The sequence below is a fragment of the Heloderma suspectum genome, chromosome 11, assembly GCF_057233095.1.
Source record: "Heloderma suspectum isolate Gila_16-S chromosome 11, 16-S_ref, whole genome shotgun sequence".
Lineage (NCBI taxonomy): Eukaryota > Metazoa > Chordata > Lepidosauria > Squamata > Helodermatidae > Heloderma > Heloderma suspectum.
In genome coordinates this window covers 44424298-44440330 of record NC_139468.1, presented here as the reverse complement: position 1 = coordinate 44440330, position 16033 = coordinate 44424298, and the positions used below count along the sequence as shown (strand labels likewise).

The window sequence follows — 16033 nt, the reverse complement described above, 5'->3', positions numbered from 1 at the left end:
TTACATTGTTGGTAGTGTTTATTTTATTTGTAAAAATAAAATAAAAATAGATTTTAAAAAATGGGTCTCCTCTGAGTATAACTAAATCTGCATCCAACCAGGGTGCACAAAAATTGATGATTTAAATAAAAATTAATTGAGGGTGTAATCCTATGGGGATAGTCAGCCACCTCTGAACTCGGAAGCAGCCGACTATGCAATGCAGGGCAGGCATAGCATGGAGGGGATCTTCTCCACCACACTCTGTCCACCCTGTATTTGTGGCTAGACAGCCGATTTTGGCATGTTGGAGCAGGGGGGGAGGCCAGATGGCACATAGGAAGCATTATAATGGCGCTTCCTTGGTGCCCTCCCTGCCCCGCCCCCAGGAACGCCCCCTCTTTGGCCACTCTGCACTGCTCTTATGAGCATGGAGCCGGGGGCGACCTGTGCCTCCTACAAGGCAGCAGGGGCGGGGGCTGGGAGCCAGGTTTCTAGGAACCGACAAATCCTATGGCTGTCTAGATGCTGTTTAGTGGCCATAGGATTGCGCCCTAAATTATTGTTTTTTTAAACACCATAAACAAAATACTAAATGTCTCCTACTTAAAAAACAGCATCATTACAATTAAACCTCATCATAAACATGCTTAACCCTGGACTTACGGTCTCGTAAAAGGAAGTCGCCTACCCATCAAACTTGGGCATGCATTGCCGTTTTTCCCCTCGTGAAAATGGCTCTCCCCGGCATGGCTGCCAGCCCCGCCTTCTGGACAGTGCCAGGCTTCCGGTCTCTCTGACTGAAGTCACATGCGCAAAGACGCGGGCTAGACAGGATCGTGGTTCTGTGCTTATGTGGTGGTGGAGTTAGGCTAAGCAAGGCAGGGGAGTCAGTTAAGACAGAAAGACATTACAGTAGGGTGGACAAAAACAGATGCTTAAAAAAAAAAACTAAACTGGATTTTTTTTCGGCACTATCAAACCTTGCTTTGACCTATTAGTCGTCATGGGCATTTTGTTTATGTTTGCTATTTGGGTTTTTTTGTGAGAGCAGTGGGTCAAGACAGAGTGAAGCAGAAAGGAGCGACACTGGAAAGAAAAAAAGAAGACAAAATTTTCCCATGTCCATCTCCTCATACTAAGGCTGCAATCCTATGCCTACTTACCTGGGAGTAAGCCCCAGTGAACTCAATGGAACTTATTTCTGGGGAGATATGTATAGGACTGTGCTGTTACCTCAAACTTTCATGGATGCAAATCATAAGGAAGACCCTTCATGAGAATATTTTAAAGACATTCCCTCTAAAGGTAAAAAGGAAAGCATGCAAAATATACTGTATACAGGGAGACAAAGAGATGCAAAGCCTGCTTGTGAGAATGGAAGTCTAAATAATACTCCATTTAGCTGTTAATTAACATGGTTTCTTGGTCAGATTTGAACCACTGTTCAGGAAAAATATGAAAAAGTTTCAATAGGAAGCTTGATTTAAATTGCTGATCTAAATCAACCATTTTTGATCCAATCCATAATTCGCTGGCTGAAGGGCCTTAAGATGTGGCAGAAGTCTCACCAGGTGGCAGATCTTGGAATCTGCTACCAGTGTGACATTTACACCAGGAGAATGCCCCCAGCACGCCAGTGGGAAACTCTGCTGGAGGAGTGGGAGAAAATGGAGTGGGAATGTGGGGGGGGGGGAGCGTGCAGACAGTGAAGCCTAATCCTCCCCACACCCCTGCCCAAGTTGGACACCAGCCCCAGACCAGGTTTAAGGACTTCAATGTGAGGGAGGGAATTAAAAGCAGCCCCCTGGCCAGCATCTTCTGCCTCGCCCATGTTGGCACAGCAGAGCAGCAGACAGGGCACAGCCCAGGAATGGAGAGCCTCAGTCCCGGGGCAGGGGGCAAATCCAGCCTGCCAGGCATCCTCAGATGACCCCCCCCTTACCTTGCCCCCGCCCCCTCTCCCCAACGTCCGATCCTTTGCTGGTTTCCCAGCATTTCCGTGTTTTTCCCCCATTCTCAAACATGGAAACACCTCTCCTAAGGCTGAGTTAATGGAATAAAAACATTACGCTACAATAGGCTGGGGCCCTTTGCATGGGGGACCCCCATCCCTGTTGCCTCTGGACCTGCCCAGCCTTGAGATGGGGACTCCAATACCTTCTCTGAAATGGAATCCGGCCCTTGGGCTGGAAAAGGCCCCCCATCCTTGGGGTAAGCCAAGACTCAATCACAGCACGCCACCGCCAGCACGAGAAAATCCACACAACAAGACCACGAGTCACATTATGCGGGGTGCCCACTCGGTGCTCCCCCTGGTAAAGGGCAACGGTGGAGAAATGGCACCTGGGGGAGCACTTCGTGCAAGGGGGCACTTTGCACAAAGCAGCCGGTCTCGTCCGGCTGCCAGCAGACTGCCATTACTCCTCTGCCAAGAGCCTTAACGCTGCCTTGTCTGGGGCTCCAGACGCAAACGCCCAGCGCAGGGCACCAGGAAACAGCATCCCCCGGGCAAGCAAGGGGAGGGGGAGCACAGGCCGTGCAACACAGAACTGCTGCTGCCTGACCTGCGCTCCCGTGCCACTCCTCCTCCTCCCAGTGCGAAGCAGTGCCCCCCGTGCTCACGGGTGCCCCCCATCTCTGCTTGCAAAGGCTGGCCACTCCAGCCATGGCCACCGCTGGCCAAGCTGCACGGGTGCTTTGCTTTGCAAGATCGCAGCCTAGATGCACGGAGCAGAACACGCGCAGGGTCTCCCGCAACGGTACTGCGGGACACCCGGGGGGCGCCAACGTTCCCTCGCCTCCGCACAAGCACCCACCGCGACTCCCCGTCCCAGCACGCTGTGCTGCGGCTGCTGACCACTGCGCGTTGTTCTCTTGGCTCCCGCAGGCCTCTCCCCCTCAGATAAAAGATCCATCCCCCACCCCGTTCTGTGCAGGCCAGGAGAGGGTCCACCCCAGGACCAGCAGCAGTCACCAGGAAGCTCCCTCCGTGGGATGGCCACCCTACTCATTCCAGGCAAGCGCCACAGCAGACAGCTCTGCAATAGGCGAAGCTGTTCCTCGCACGGAGCAGGGACACTGTGCCCCTGCTCTGCTGCCTGCTGGGCCGCTGTCCAAGGCACAGGAGCCCTCCCGGGGAGCCCTCCCGGGGCACACACGGGCCTTTTCCTCCCAGGATGGGCTCCATCCCAGGCGGGCTCAGCAAAGGCTTGGGCTTCGCCACGGTGCTGCGTCGTTACGGGGAGCGGCAGATCGGGGTCCCCCTCCCCCAGCCTGGCAGGCTTCACCCGGCCGCCAGACGGGGCTCGCGAGGGAGCCTGGCAGGCGCAGGGTCAGCCTTCCCGGGCCACCCCCTTCCCTGGGCCTGCTCTGGCTGCCCAAGCAGGGTGGGCCTGCTGCCAGGGTGGAGGAGGAGGCCATCGACCAGGGGTGCTTCTCCTGGGCCCAGGGCAGTGAACCATGGGAGGCTTCTGCTCTCTGTGTGTGCTTGCTGCTCTTTTTTAGGGATCTGTCTTCACCCCTTGCTGACTTGCCAAAAGGGATTTTCCCTCCTTTGTCCCAGGAGGGCTGTGTATGCTCTTTGTAGGCCTCCTGCCCAGGGAGCTGCATGGGGGCTGTGTTGTGTCTTCTCTTTCCTCCCCTTTGTGTATTGCACTCCTAAAAAGCGCATCAGTAGCAAGGTTAGGGTAAGTCCACCATACCTGGGGACCCTTGCTGGCATCTTGCACACAGGTTTCAAGGCAGGGGTGTATGCTGGGGGCACGCTCCCATTGTTCATGAACTCTGAAAGGTGGCCAAGGCGGCAACGTGGGCTCTTCCTGGCAGCACGCATGTGCTGGTGGTCGTGCCATTGCTCTGTGCACGGCCACGGAGGGGGGGGTCTCCCTGGGGCGTGGCTTTATGATCGGCAGGTGTCAGTACAGTTGCCCGGGGCAGCCCAGGAGTGCCACTGGAGCTGCCATGCTGTCTTGGGTGGAGGCAGCTATTCTCGGGCTTCCTGCTTTGCCACTGCGGGGGCGAGGGGAATAGCATTGCCATAGCTCTGTAACTGTAGGGATCTGGGATGGGCAATCACGGTGTCTGTTTTAAGGGTAGGATGGTTCCTTCGAAGGCAATATTGTGTGGACACAAAGGGCCAGTCCTTAACAGCCCTCTGAGAACAGCACAGCCCCAAACCAAAGTGCGCTCATCAAGGTCCACCAGCTGGCCCAGAAAATCTGTTTCTGTTTGTGACCCCCTTTGGAGCTTCATTTCAGGGATGCATCAGCAGCCACAGGGAACTGTCTGAGCACCTTGAGGAATGTGCGTGTGGGGGGGGGGATGGGAATGGTGGCTGCAAAGAACTCCAGAGTCACCACCACTCTGGCCAAGAAGCCCCCCACTCCCATCCCCTGCCAGTATCACAAGACAGCCCATCTCACCTTGGCCCCCGGGGTACATGCAGCGAAAGGCCCGGCCCAGCTCCTCTGCTTGGACTCTCCCGGCCGGAGTCAGCTCGCCCCCCCACTTCAGCACCAGCAGCAGAGATGGCGAGGCGTCTTTGCAGGGATCTGGACACAGCAGAGAAGCAGGGTCATCTCTGCCCGAAGGGCAGGGCTGGGGCAGGCGATGCCAACCGCCTAACATGGCTCTCCCGGCCCCCAAAGCCAGAGGGATGGGGCAGAGACTCCAGTGGCGGGGCTGAATGGGAGGAGGAAGGGGAAGGTGTCCACGCAGCACTCTGGTTGCTGGGAAAAGGGCTGGGGGCCACTGAACCCCTCCCCCCCTCAGTCAACTCTCCATAGGTGGCTTCTGGCCAGACATTCTGCGGTTCTACGCCACGTTTCCCAAGTTCTCAAAATGTGTCCCATGAACTACTTCCATGATCCCGAAAGGGGCATTTCATCCCTAAGGCACAAGGGCAGCTGCTGCCGCCACCTCTGGCTCCCACCGCACTGGTGGCAGACCTGCGATTTAAAACAGGGACTCCAGGCGCAGGCGCTCGACCACTCCGCCGCATCAGCAGGAGCCCCCCCCAGCTATGCTGCCCCAGAGAAGGGGAGCGGCCGGCTGGCGGCCCTTCCGAGGACGGTGCAGGGGCCTCGGGGACGGCGAGCCGCTGCCTTATCTCAGGGCTGCGTGTGCCGACTGTGTGCACGTTCTTACGGACACGGCCTTGCGCTCCATACGACGCACTTCTAATGGCTTTCAGCCTCTGTAAACCGCCCAGAGAGCTTTGGCTATGGGGCGGCACAGAACTGTAGTAAGTAGCAGCAGCAGCAGCAGCAGCAATATGCACCCCACTGCTCCCACCCCCACCCTGCAGTTGCCAGCACAAGACTTCCGGCTACCTGTCCAGGACCCGCATGGCCAGACACGGCCTCTGCAGGAGCCAGATACCTGCCTTCCTCTTCACGGGACGCTTTCAGCTGCCCATGGGGCAGGTGGGTCAGCTGCACTTTGCGGTTGATGCCGGAGAAGTGTCCATACCTGCCAGGAGGAAAGGGGTGCGTCACGCTCTGCGTGGGAAGTCTTCCTCCACAGCCACTCCCCAAAGGAGAGAAGCCCGCTCTGCAGCCCACCCGCCTCTCTCCTGGGGCTTGGGACAAGGGGCCCCCAGGAGGCTTCCACTGGGAGCAGCCCGAGGAAATCAGCTCCCTGGGCACAGCAGCGAGGGGGAGAGGCTGTCCCCACATGTCAGGACACTGGCCATGCCCTCCCAGGGCTCCCGTGGGAAAGCGACCAGTGGGGGCACAACGCCAGCTTCCACCCACAGTCCCCCTGCCTTTTCCTCACATCTCCAGGACAGTCTTGAGCTGCTCCAGCTTGGACTTCCGCTCCTCCGCCTCAGAAGCACCGTGAGCATCCTGCTCCAGCACCAGCAGGCGGGCAATGTCTAGCACCTCCTGCCGGGGGAAAGGCCAGCTCAGCAAGAGGGCAGGGCAGGGCAGGGCAGGGCAGGGCGGGGCAGGGCGGGGCAGGGCGGGGCAGGGCGGGGCCTCGCCCACCTCTCCCTTCCCGCGGAGGACAGGGAGGGCCACCTGGCTCAAGGTTCCTTGGCCAGCACAGGGCAGCTCGCCCACCCCTCCTCCACACCAGCCTCGCACCGTCCTTACTCCTGGCGTCCATGGCAGGCCAGCCTCCCTCTCGAGGGGAGTCCCCCCCCCAAACACAGAGCCCACCCACAGCTCTGCCCAGCCAAACACAGGCCAGGACGGAAACGCCGACATCCCCGCCGCTAGCTGGGCTCCCCTCACCTGGAGCTGCTCCGGCTTCTTCAGTTTCAGCTTCCCTGTCTCGTAGCCCCCGTATTTTTCAAACAATGCAAAGAACCTGACAGCAGAAAAAGAGAGTGAGAGGGAGCTGCAGGGCCGGGGACCGGTGAAGAGCGATGCCTCGGGGGCAGGCGAACCGAGCCGCCTGCTCTAGTGCCCTCAGCAACGCAGTCACGAGGGCCGCCTGCTCTAGTGCCCTCAGCAACGCAGTCACGAGGGCCATGAAAGCGCGGAGCTGGCAGGGCCCAGAGCAGGGGGCAGCTGCATTGCTCGGTGGATCTGAGGAGTCGGAGGCTGCGGGAAATAACAGAGCACAGCAGAGGAGCGCCGCCCCGACCACTGGTCACCTGGAGTGCTTCACCTCCATCTTCATCTTCTGCTTGGGTGTGCGATCACCGTGCCGTATAACTGCAATCACACAGCGCAGCTCCATCCTGTGGAAGAGGTGCTCAAGCTCAGAAGGTGGTAGATGCGCACGCTACACTGAGCCCTCAGGACAGCATCCCGCCCTGCCCCCCCCCCTGCTCAAAACAGCCATACTCAGTGGACGCACGTGCCCTCTGAAACCTAGAAGGCCATCCCAGGGGGCACCACTCAGTGGCCAACTGCCCTGGCAGGACAGCTTCCTAAAGCAAGAGACCTGTCTGTGCCTGAGAGGAAATTGCTCTGAAGGAGCTTCATCCATCAGTGGAAGTAAAAACGCCACAAAATCAGAGGAGCTCTGTGAACCTTGCGGAGTGGAAGACCTGCTTCTGCACCCTAAAAAGTATAACCAATTTCATGTAAACCAAACAGAAGGTACCCAGATGAGTGAGAGTAGCATGCAACTAGCAGCTAAAGATGGCGACCCCATGACGGTGCCAACCTTGGAATAAGGTTCGCCTCAGAAGGGCAAAGGGACTTGTTCAGAGGGCTCAGCGGACAGTCTCTCTCAGGGCATGCTAGATCTCTAACATGGGCAAGAGTAGGCCAAGGCCTGTTAGCGAGCACAAGGCTGAGCAGACTTCTAATCCAGATCCACCTTTTTATCTTTCTATATTTTGTAAACCCTGGATGTACAAAACCATGTGTGTGCTGCCTTTCTGCAGCAGGGGTGGGCAACACATGGCCATGGGCGGTGGGGAACCCTTCCTGGCCTCCCCACACATTCCACCCACTGCTGAAATCGCCACTGGAAGCTCCACAGCCACCGAGAACATCACCAGAAGGAAGTGGTGCTTCACCTCCTCTGGGAGCCCTTTCCCAACTTCCTCCAGCGTAGCCAGCCACCACGCTTGCCTCCTCTCCTCGACGCCAGCTCCCCCCACGCCCCTGAGCCACTCCTGCCTTTCCCCACTGCCTTCCCCCAGCAGAAAGCGTGGCCGTCTGCCTTCCCTCACCTCCTCTGCTTTCACCAGAAACCTGTCCAAGAAACCCTGGTCTGCGCTCTCACAGGGCTCTATGGTGCAGGAGGATGCTCTGGACCCTCCCGAACCATAAAGATGCTGTTTTGCCACCACTCATGAAGAACCCAGGTCCAAGGCAAAGTGGAAGGAGCCCGCAGCAGAGGGGCTGCGTCTTGTGGCACACCCAAGTCTCCTTGGGGTGGAGAGAAAAGAACGACGAGAGAGCGAGAAAGGAAGGCGGAAGGAGGACTGGCGCCTGGTCCGCATGACTGATTCAGTCCTGCTTTCCTCTGAGTAGACATGCAGAAGTAGTGATATTTGGAATGCTACTTACAAGGGATGCTGCTTCTCCTTCTTGATCTGGCCCCACCCCTTTGGAATTAGTGGTGCCTGACCTGTTGCCCAGCATGAAAAGTGGCTCTCGGCCCAAAGTAAGTTGCCCATCCCTGTTCTACAGAAACCGAGAGCAGCAAACCACCTGTGCCTCTAGAGACCCTGTTCCTAGAGCTCCAGGGAGCCTTGCTTCAGTTCTTCTGTCAAGGACTATTTGGCTAAGCCACAACAAAAAAAAGCAGGGAAGGGCATAGCCAGGACACAGACTCCTCAGCAAGAGCCCTGCTCGTGCTGACTTCAGCCTCTATTTGAAGGTTCCTGGAGTCTGCTACAGCCAAGGTGGTGAGTTACAGATCAGCCCTGTCCACTCGAACCTGATTTTTCCAGGGCTTCTAGATATCAGCATTGCTGCCTTTTACAAGGTCAGACCCTTTGTCCTTCATGCCCAGTACACTGACTGGCAGCAGCTCTCCAGGGGCTCAGGCAGGAAGAGAGAGGCAGGGACCTTTCCCATCATCTGATCCTTTTTCAAGTGGAGGTTCCAGGGACTGAACCTGAGACCCTCTTCATACAAAGCATCTGCTCTACCACCAAGCCATGGCAGGCAGGAAGGCAGACAAAAGCCCCTTGAGTCACAGACCTCAAGATATCCGTGTTCATTCGTGTTGGCACGAAGAATTTCAGCAACCTGTGGCTGACAGGAGAGCAAGTGGGACTCCACACCTGCACATGCCCCGATCTTAAAAATCTTCCTGCCAAGACATCATCTCTTGATCTATGGTCTGATGGCTAAGCCAAGTATTTAGAACTTTGTGAATATGCTCCACCATGAGAAGGTGGATCTTGTACCATTCCATCAGCAGCATCACCTCTTAGTATAGCCAGCGCATGGGAGCAGCTATCTCCCTGCCTGTTCACATAGTCCTCAGAGATGATGTTGTCCATCCTGATAAACACAAACCTGCCAGAACCTCCCTGATGACCCTGACGGTGAGCCAGTTGATGCAGCGGTTCAAATCCAGTGCTGGTAACTCCTGACACTGAGCTCCCCAGCCAGAGAGGCTTGCATCTGTGGTTAACTGAACTTGCTCTGCTATCAGGAAGAAGACACCTACGGATAGGTGTGGCCTAGGGTCCACCAACAGAGGCCTTCTTCACTACTGTGAAGCAACGTGGAAGTGGCTGCTGAAGGCTACTGTCCTGATGAAGAAGCCACTGAATAAAAACTCATCCAGAAACCTCAGGTCTTCCTGGTGCACAGTTGCTTCTTGCAGAGCTACCATACTTAACTTCAGGGAGAGGAACAGCTTGCCCAGGCAAGAACGATGACCATCCCTTGGCATTGAAGGAGCTGTGGTGGATGAAATGAGTGGTACCATGATGGTGGAGACACTAAACCAAGACACCAAGATGGGCCTTTGATCCTACCCATCCCCCAAGGAACTCATGACATCTGGATAGATATGCATTCTGCGTAGACTGAGGTGTGCTACAACAGACACTGTGAGCATGGCAAACACTCTCGAGGTTGAGCGAGGAGCACTGTAGGTAACACAAAGGACACTGTATTGCACATCATGAAGAAAATGGAGTCATGGCCTCAATGGTTCAGATATCCATCAGGTGGTGGGAAAGCAACAGTGTTTTCCCCGCATCTTTGCCACTGGGAACTAGAGAGAAATGATAGGGAAACTGAGAAATGATGGGAGAGTCTGAGCAAATAGCCCTCAGGGATTGTCACCAAGTGATCTGTGAAGCATATTTTCCAAGCCTGGTTGTATTCCTCCAGTCACATCCCTCCACACTGCCACTGGTGACGGCCTGGCATCAGGCATGCTACTGTCTGCAAGTGCTTCTGCCTACCCCAGGATTCTGGCTGGGGCTGAACTGTGGTGCTTTCATAGAATCATAGAATAGCAGGGTTGGAAGGGGCCTGCAAGGCCATTGAGTCCAACCCCCTGCTCAATGCAGGAATCCTAGTCAGTGCATCCCCGACAGGTGGCTGTCCAGCCTCGTCTTGAACGCCTCCAGTGTGGGAGAGCCCACCACCTCGCTTGGTCATTGGTTCCATTGTCGTATTGCTCTGACAGTCAGGAAGTTTTTCCTGATGTTCAGCCGGAATCTGGCCAGGCAATCTCTGCCGTGACCACATTAGATGCTTCTCTAAGTGGGAGTCTTTCTTCTTTTTTTGTGACCTTGCATTCCTCTTTCCCAGAAGCAGAAAGTATAGCTTTCTTCTTCTTCTTTTATTTCCTCAAAGATATGGGCAGGCATAGCCACACTTGGAATACTGTGTACAGTTCTGGTTCTTCCATCACAAAGTGGGAAAAGGTTCAAAAAATGACAACCAAAATAATCAAAGGCAAATCCCTAGAGTCCTGGAACAACTCCCCTATGAGGGAAAGTTAAAATGTTTGGCTTTTTAGTTTAGAAAAAAGGCAAGCAAGGGGGACATGATAGAGGTGTACAAAATTATGCAAGCTGTGGAGAAGTGGATACCCCACTTCTGACCTTGGGGCTCTCATAATACTAGAACCCCAAAGGGGTCATCCAGTGAAGCTAAATGGTAGGAGATTCAAGGCAGACAAACTACCTCTTCACGCAGCACACAGTTAAACTATGGAGTTCACAACCATATATACAGTGTATGGCTACCAACTTGGATGGCTTCAAAAGGGGAAGAATGGGCATCCCAGACCAATCATCCCTGCATCCACTAATGCGGGACTTTAAGCTTCCCAGAAATCTGTCGCAGAGCTGGAAGTGCTGTGGCGTGGTGGGGCGAGCACCCAACTGTCGATGGAGGAAGAGGATTCATGCCAACAGCTTCACCTGCATTTGTCTTGCAGCTAACAAGGACACAGTCTGTCCAATGAAGGTCCTGGGGTACTGGCCAAAGGGAAACTCCCAAGCCCCACAATAATGAGCCCTATAGCATTTGACCCAACCCACAAGGCCCTCCAACTCACAACTGAATGCCTTATCTTCATTTACCATTAAATCTCCGTCTTCCAGAGAAGTGCATCCTGCATATCTGAGCCATGGCTGACTCAGAAGCCTCCAGTGATTTCACCGCTATTATATGTATTCCTCCAGCTCCAAAATCAACCTATCCTTTTCAAGACCATCGATGGCTGCCAACTGACATTTGGTCTCATCATGCAAGAAACCCAAGGCCTGCGGACCGAAATTCTGGAAGCATGGGGAGTGGTTGTCCTTCAATGTTGTGACCTCCCTGTGTTTTCCTATCGTGTTGAGGATCACCTGGTTGGTTCACCATGACCCCAACATCTGCTGAAGCAACCAAGCAGTGCAATTTAATTCAATATACCGCCAATGTACCTGCCTTTGTCAAAACACAATGTAGTCTGACCGCACAGTCCCTTGACCCAAAACATCAGCTCCTACCTAAATATGCACATTTCCAATATGTGTTTACCCTGGTGGAAGCCAATAGCCTCCTACCCACTGGTCTTATAATTGTGCTATCAATCTCATCCGTTATCAGAACTGGCCACGCTTAAGAGAGTTTCTAGACTTGCAGCAGGAGCTCATTCATCCCTCTACATCTCCTGCTCTGTCTGTGAAAAAGAAATATGGAGAACTACATCTATGCAACAATCACCAAACGCTGAATAAAATCACAGTTCAGAATACCCATTGCCACTCATCCCCGAGTTGTTTGACTATCTACAAACCTGTAGATCTACAGATATCTACAAATATCTGGTGTATAGTCCTATACACCAGACTAGAATTCTTTGGAATGTACAACCTCGTTTGCATCTGGAAAAGAGACAAACAGAAGACAGCATTCTGAACTAATTTGAGTACCTACTCATATAATTTGGTCTTTGCAATACTCCCTCATTATTCCAGTATTTGATGAATGACTTCTTCTGTGACTTGCTGGAGTGCGCTGTATCTTGATGACATTCTAATCAACTCCAGCACCCCTGACCTTCATATTCAGCACATACAGTCAGGGCCAGAAATATTGGAACAAGGATAACTGTTTTGGCAGTTGGCCTCTGTACACCACCACATTGAAGTTGAAAGGAAACACACCCAGATGGGAGCGAGGTCAGGACTTTCAGCTGTAATTCAAGGGGTTGGACAAAAGTGGGGCACTAACCATCCAGGAAGTACAGCCAGTGGCATACACACACACCCCATCGTTGGTGGCTCATAAGTAATGGAACGACTGGCTGACAAGCAGCTGCATGGCCAGGTGTGGCCTGTTTCCTGGGTACCCCATGACCAGTCAAGCAGATAAAAGGCCTGGAGGTGGTTCTCAGTGTTACATTTACATTCGGTAGCTGTTCACTGGAACTCCCAACATGAGGTCCAAGGAGGTGTCCATGTGAGTGAAGGAGGCCATCATTAGGCTGAGGAAACAAAATAAACCCATCAGACAGATAGCAAAAACAGTGGGAGTGGCCAACACAACAGTTTGGAACATCCTGAAAAAGAAGGAATTAACTGGCAAACTCAGCAACAGCAAAAGGCCTGGAAGACCACGGAAGACAACTAAAGTGGATGACCGCAGAATGCTGCTCATGGTGAAGAGGAACCCTTTCACAACATCTAGCCGGGTCAAGAACGCTCTTGCGGAGGTAGGCATGTCATTGTCAACATCTACAGTCAAGAGATGGCTTTATGAATGTAAATACAGAGGCTTCACAACAAGGCGCAAACCACCGGTAACGCTCAAGAACAGAAAGGCCAGATTAGCCTTTGCCAGCAAACGCCTAAAAAAGCCTGCCCAGTTCTGGAATAAGATTCTTTGGACTGATGAAACCAAGATTAACTTGTGCCAGAATGATGGGAAGAGAAAAGCATGGAGAAGGAAAGGAACAGCTCATGATCCAAAGCATACCACATCATCTGTCAAACATGGTGGAGGCAGTGTTATGGCATGGGCATGTATGGCTGCCAATGGAACCAGGTCACTGGTGTTTATTGATGACCTGACTGCTGATAAAAGCAGCGGGATGAATTCTGAAGTGTATAGGGCTATACTTTCTGCTCAGATTCAGCCGAATGCTGCCAAACTGATAGGACGCTGCTTCATATTGCAGATGGATAATGACCCAAAACATACAGCAAAAGCTACCCAAGAGTTTCTCCAGGCAAAGAAGTGGGATGTTCTTCAATGGCCAAGTCAGTCACCTGATCTCTACCCAATAGAGCATGCTTTTCACTTACTGAAGACAAGACTGAAGGCAGAAAGACCCACAAACAGGCAGCTGCAGTAAAGGCCTGGCAAAGCATCTCGAGGGAGGAAACTCAGCATTTGGTCGTGTCCATGGGTTCCAGACTTCAGGCAGTCATTGACTGCAAAGGATTTTCATCCAGGTATTAAAGGCGATCCTTAAGTTTGAAATGATGTTGCTTTGTTCCATTACTTATGAGCCACCAACGATGGGGGTGTGTGCATGCCACTGACTGTATGCTTTGTCCTTCAGCCACTCCAAGAAAACGGGATGTACGCAAAACTAGAAACATGTGACTTCAGCCTGACTTCGTGGATAGGGGTGATCTGGTTGACACTGTTTATTATTATTATTATTAAATTTATTAATCGCCCATCTGGCTGGTCACCCAGCCACTGTTTACTTGAACTTTTGAAAAATCCCTCGCCAAAGTCTCCTGAGTAAATCTAGCAGTCATGGGATAAGAGGAGAAGTCCTCCTATGGATCTGTAACTAGTTAAAGAACACAGAGCAGAGAATAGAAATAGACAGTAAATTCTCCCAATGGAGAGGTGTAAACATTGGGGTCCCACAAGGATCTGTATTGGAACAGGTTCATAAATGTTCTGGAGTTAAGGGTGACCAGTGAGGTGGCAAAGCTTGCTGACAACACCAAATTATTAAGGGTGGTTAAACCAAACAGGATAGGAAAGAGCTTCACAAAGAGCTCTTCAAACTTGAGAAATGGGCATTAAAATGGCAAATGCAGCTCAGTGTAACCAAGTGTAAACTGATACACATTGGAGCAAAAGATCTGAACTAGGTGGTCCAAAAATGATTTAAAATAAATTAGTATGCCAATGAGTGAGAGCTGGCAGTGACTGACCAGAAAAGGGATCTTGAGGTTGTAATGGATAGCTCAATGAAAATGTCAACCCAGTGTGCAGGTGATGTGAAAGATGCGAATTCCATGCTGGGGATCATTAGGAAAAGAATCATAATTAAACTGCCACAATCGCATTGCTGTTATACAAATCTATGGCGCAACCACACCTGGAATACAGTTCTGGTCACTGTACCTCCAAAAGGGTTCTACAGAGCTGGAAACGGTGCAGCAAAGGCCAACTAAAATGATCAAGGGGCTGGAGCAACTCCCCTATGAGGAAAGTTTACAACAGCTGGGACTGTTTAGCTTAGAAAAATGTGAGGGGGTGGGGGGCTGGGATATGATAAAGGTGTATAAAATTATGTATTATGTGGAGAGAGTGGAGAAGTTTTTCTCCCTCTTGCATAATACTAGAACCCAATGGGGTCATCCCATGAAGCGGACTGGTGGGAGATTCAGGACAGAAAAAAGGAAGGGCTTCTTCACACAGCGCGTAGCTAAACTACGGAACTCGCTACCGCAAGACGTAGTGATGGCCACCAGTTTAAGAGGAGGATGGTGTTATCCTCCTCCATTCAAGGAGGAGGGTAAAGGCTATCAATGGCTACTAGTCGTGATGGCTATACAGCACCCCCCACACCAGATATGCCTCTCAATATCAGTTGCTGGGGAACATGAGCGGGAGGGCACGACTGCGCTTATGTTGTGTGCGGGCTTCCCATGAGAGTCTGGCTGGCTACGGCATAAGCAGCGTGCTGGACGCTGCGCCTTTGGTCTGATCCAGCACAGCGCTTCTTACGCTCGTGGTGATGGCAGCGAGCACCTGCTCCCGGTCCTGGCCCACCCCCTGCCGTGCTGATTGCGTGGCACTCCCGCTGGCGCGACCTCTGCTCCTGCGGCGCCCTCTAGGTCTGAGGAGCATTTGGCTCAAGAGCAGCCTGCAGGCCCTGTCTGGGGCCCCACGGCAGGCCCCTCCTCCACATCCCGGGCAGCAGGGAGAGGGCTTGGTGCTCCCATGCTGGGAAGACTTGGGAGCACACTGCAGCTTCCTCTCTCCCCAGCACACTGCCTGTATGCGGGATGGAATGGCCCGGACCACATAGGCTGACTCCCTGTCAGACCGGTGTGACGCAAGGGCGTTCTTTGTCCCCCTCATTATCTCCTAACTAGAACCACATCTGGGGGGCCGCAGTGGAGATGGAGGAGGCCTGCCTTGGCACCCCTGCAATCCTGCTGAGGGCCAATTGTTGTGAACTGCCCAGAGAGCTTCAGCTATTGGGCGGTAGAGAAAGGTAATGAACAAACCAACAAATAAGGCCAGGACTCCCCCACCTGAGTCAACAAGAAGTGTGACCTACGCCCCACCTCAAGAGCCCCATCGAAGGATTCCCCTCCTTTCCTCTCAGGAGGGAGAGGCTGGGATGCTGCTCCCAGTAGGGCGGTCAGTGGAAGCAACCTCTAGAAATGCACAGGAAGCCCGAGCAGGAACGCACAGCCCAGTGACACTCACATAGTCCCTGACGTCGTGGGCACAATGGGGATGTCTTCTGCTTCTGTGGGGACAGACCAGGGGATCTGGAACTGGGGAGCCATTTCACGCATGATGATGTTCCTGGCAAAGCAAGAGGAGCCAGATCGGGTAAGGAGCCAGATCCTTCCCACCCCTGCAGCTGGCTTCACCAAAGAAGCTGCCAGTCGCAGGCAGACGTGCTTGGAGTTGGCCATGCTTGGCTGGAAAGGAGTGCCCATCCCTTCCAGGAGGGGGCTTGACCCAAGGCTCTTCCCTGCTGGCGAGTGGAAACTGCCACACACCCAAGGATCTTGGCACAGTCATCATAATACTTCATGGAGTTCTTCACAAAACTGAAGCCGTTGACGTCACAGACAAAGGAGTGGCCGTTGGCCCGCAGGAGGTCGAAGCCACACACCGTCTGCTGCAAGGGGCAAAACAGAGCACAAGGGGAGTTGAGGGGGCGCAGAGACAGAGCCAGCCCCTCA

General features: G+C 53.4%; 1 protein-coding gene across 15 annotated transcripts in view; it reads right to left on the bottom strand.

The window, feature by feature from the left end:
- PPIP5K1 (diphosphoinositol pentakisphosphate kinase 1) overlaps nucleotides 1-16033 on the bottom strand; it is a 109391-nt gene that overhangs the window by 79016 nt on the left and 14342 nt on the right. For 13 of the 15 annotated variants that reach the window (XR_014785445.1, XM_084817807.1, XM_084817810.1 and 10 more), the window contains 8 exons: nucleotides 15848-15969; nucleotides 15546-15647; nucleotides 12265-12342; nucleotides 6584-6670; nucleotides 6219-6294; nucleotides 5758-5867; nucleotides 5366-5451; nucleotides 4404-4532 (listed from right to left, as the gene is read on the bottom strand). Coding sequence is in view for 14 of the 15 variants with exons in the window: in XM_084817807.1 (XP_084673933.1) it covers nucleotides 4404-4532; nucleotides 5366-5451; nucleotides 5758-5867; nucleotides 6219-6294; nucleotides 6584-6670; nucleotides 12265-12342; nucleotides 15546-15647; nucleotides 15848-15969 (790 nt within the window). In the remaining variant the exon portion in view is untranslated. The remainder of the gene's footprint in view (nucleotides 1-4403; nucleotides 4533-5365; nucleotides 5452-5757; nucleotides 5868-6218; nucleotides 6295-6583; nucleotides 6671-12264; nucleotides 12343-15545; nucleotides 15648-15847; nucleotides 15970-16033) is intronic. The other 2 variants (XM_084817808.1, XM_084817814.1) reach the window with 1 other exon arrangement.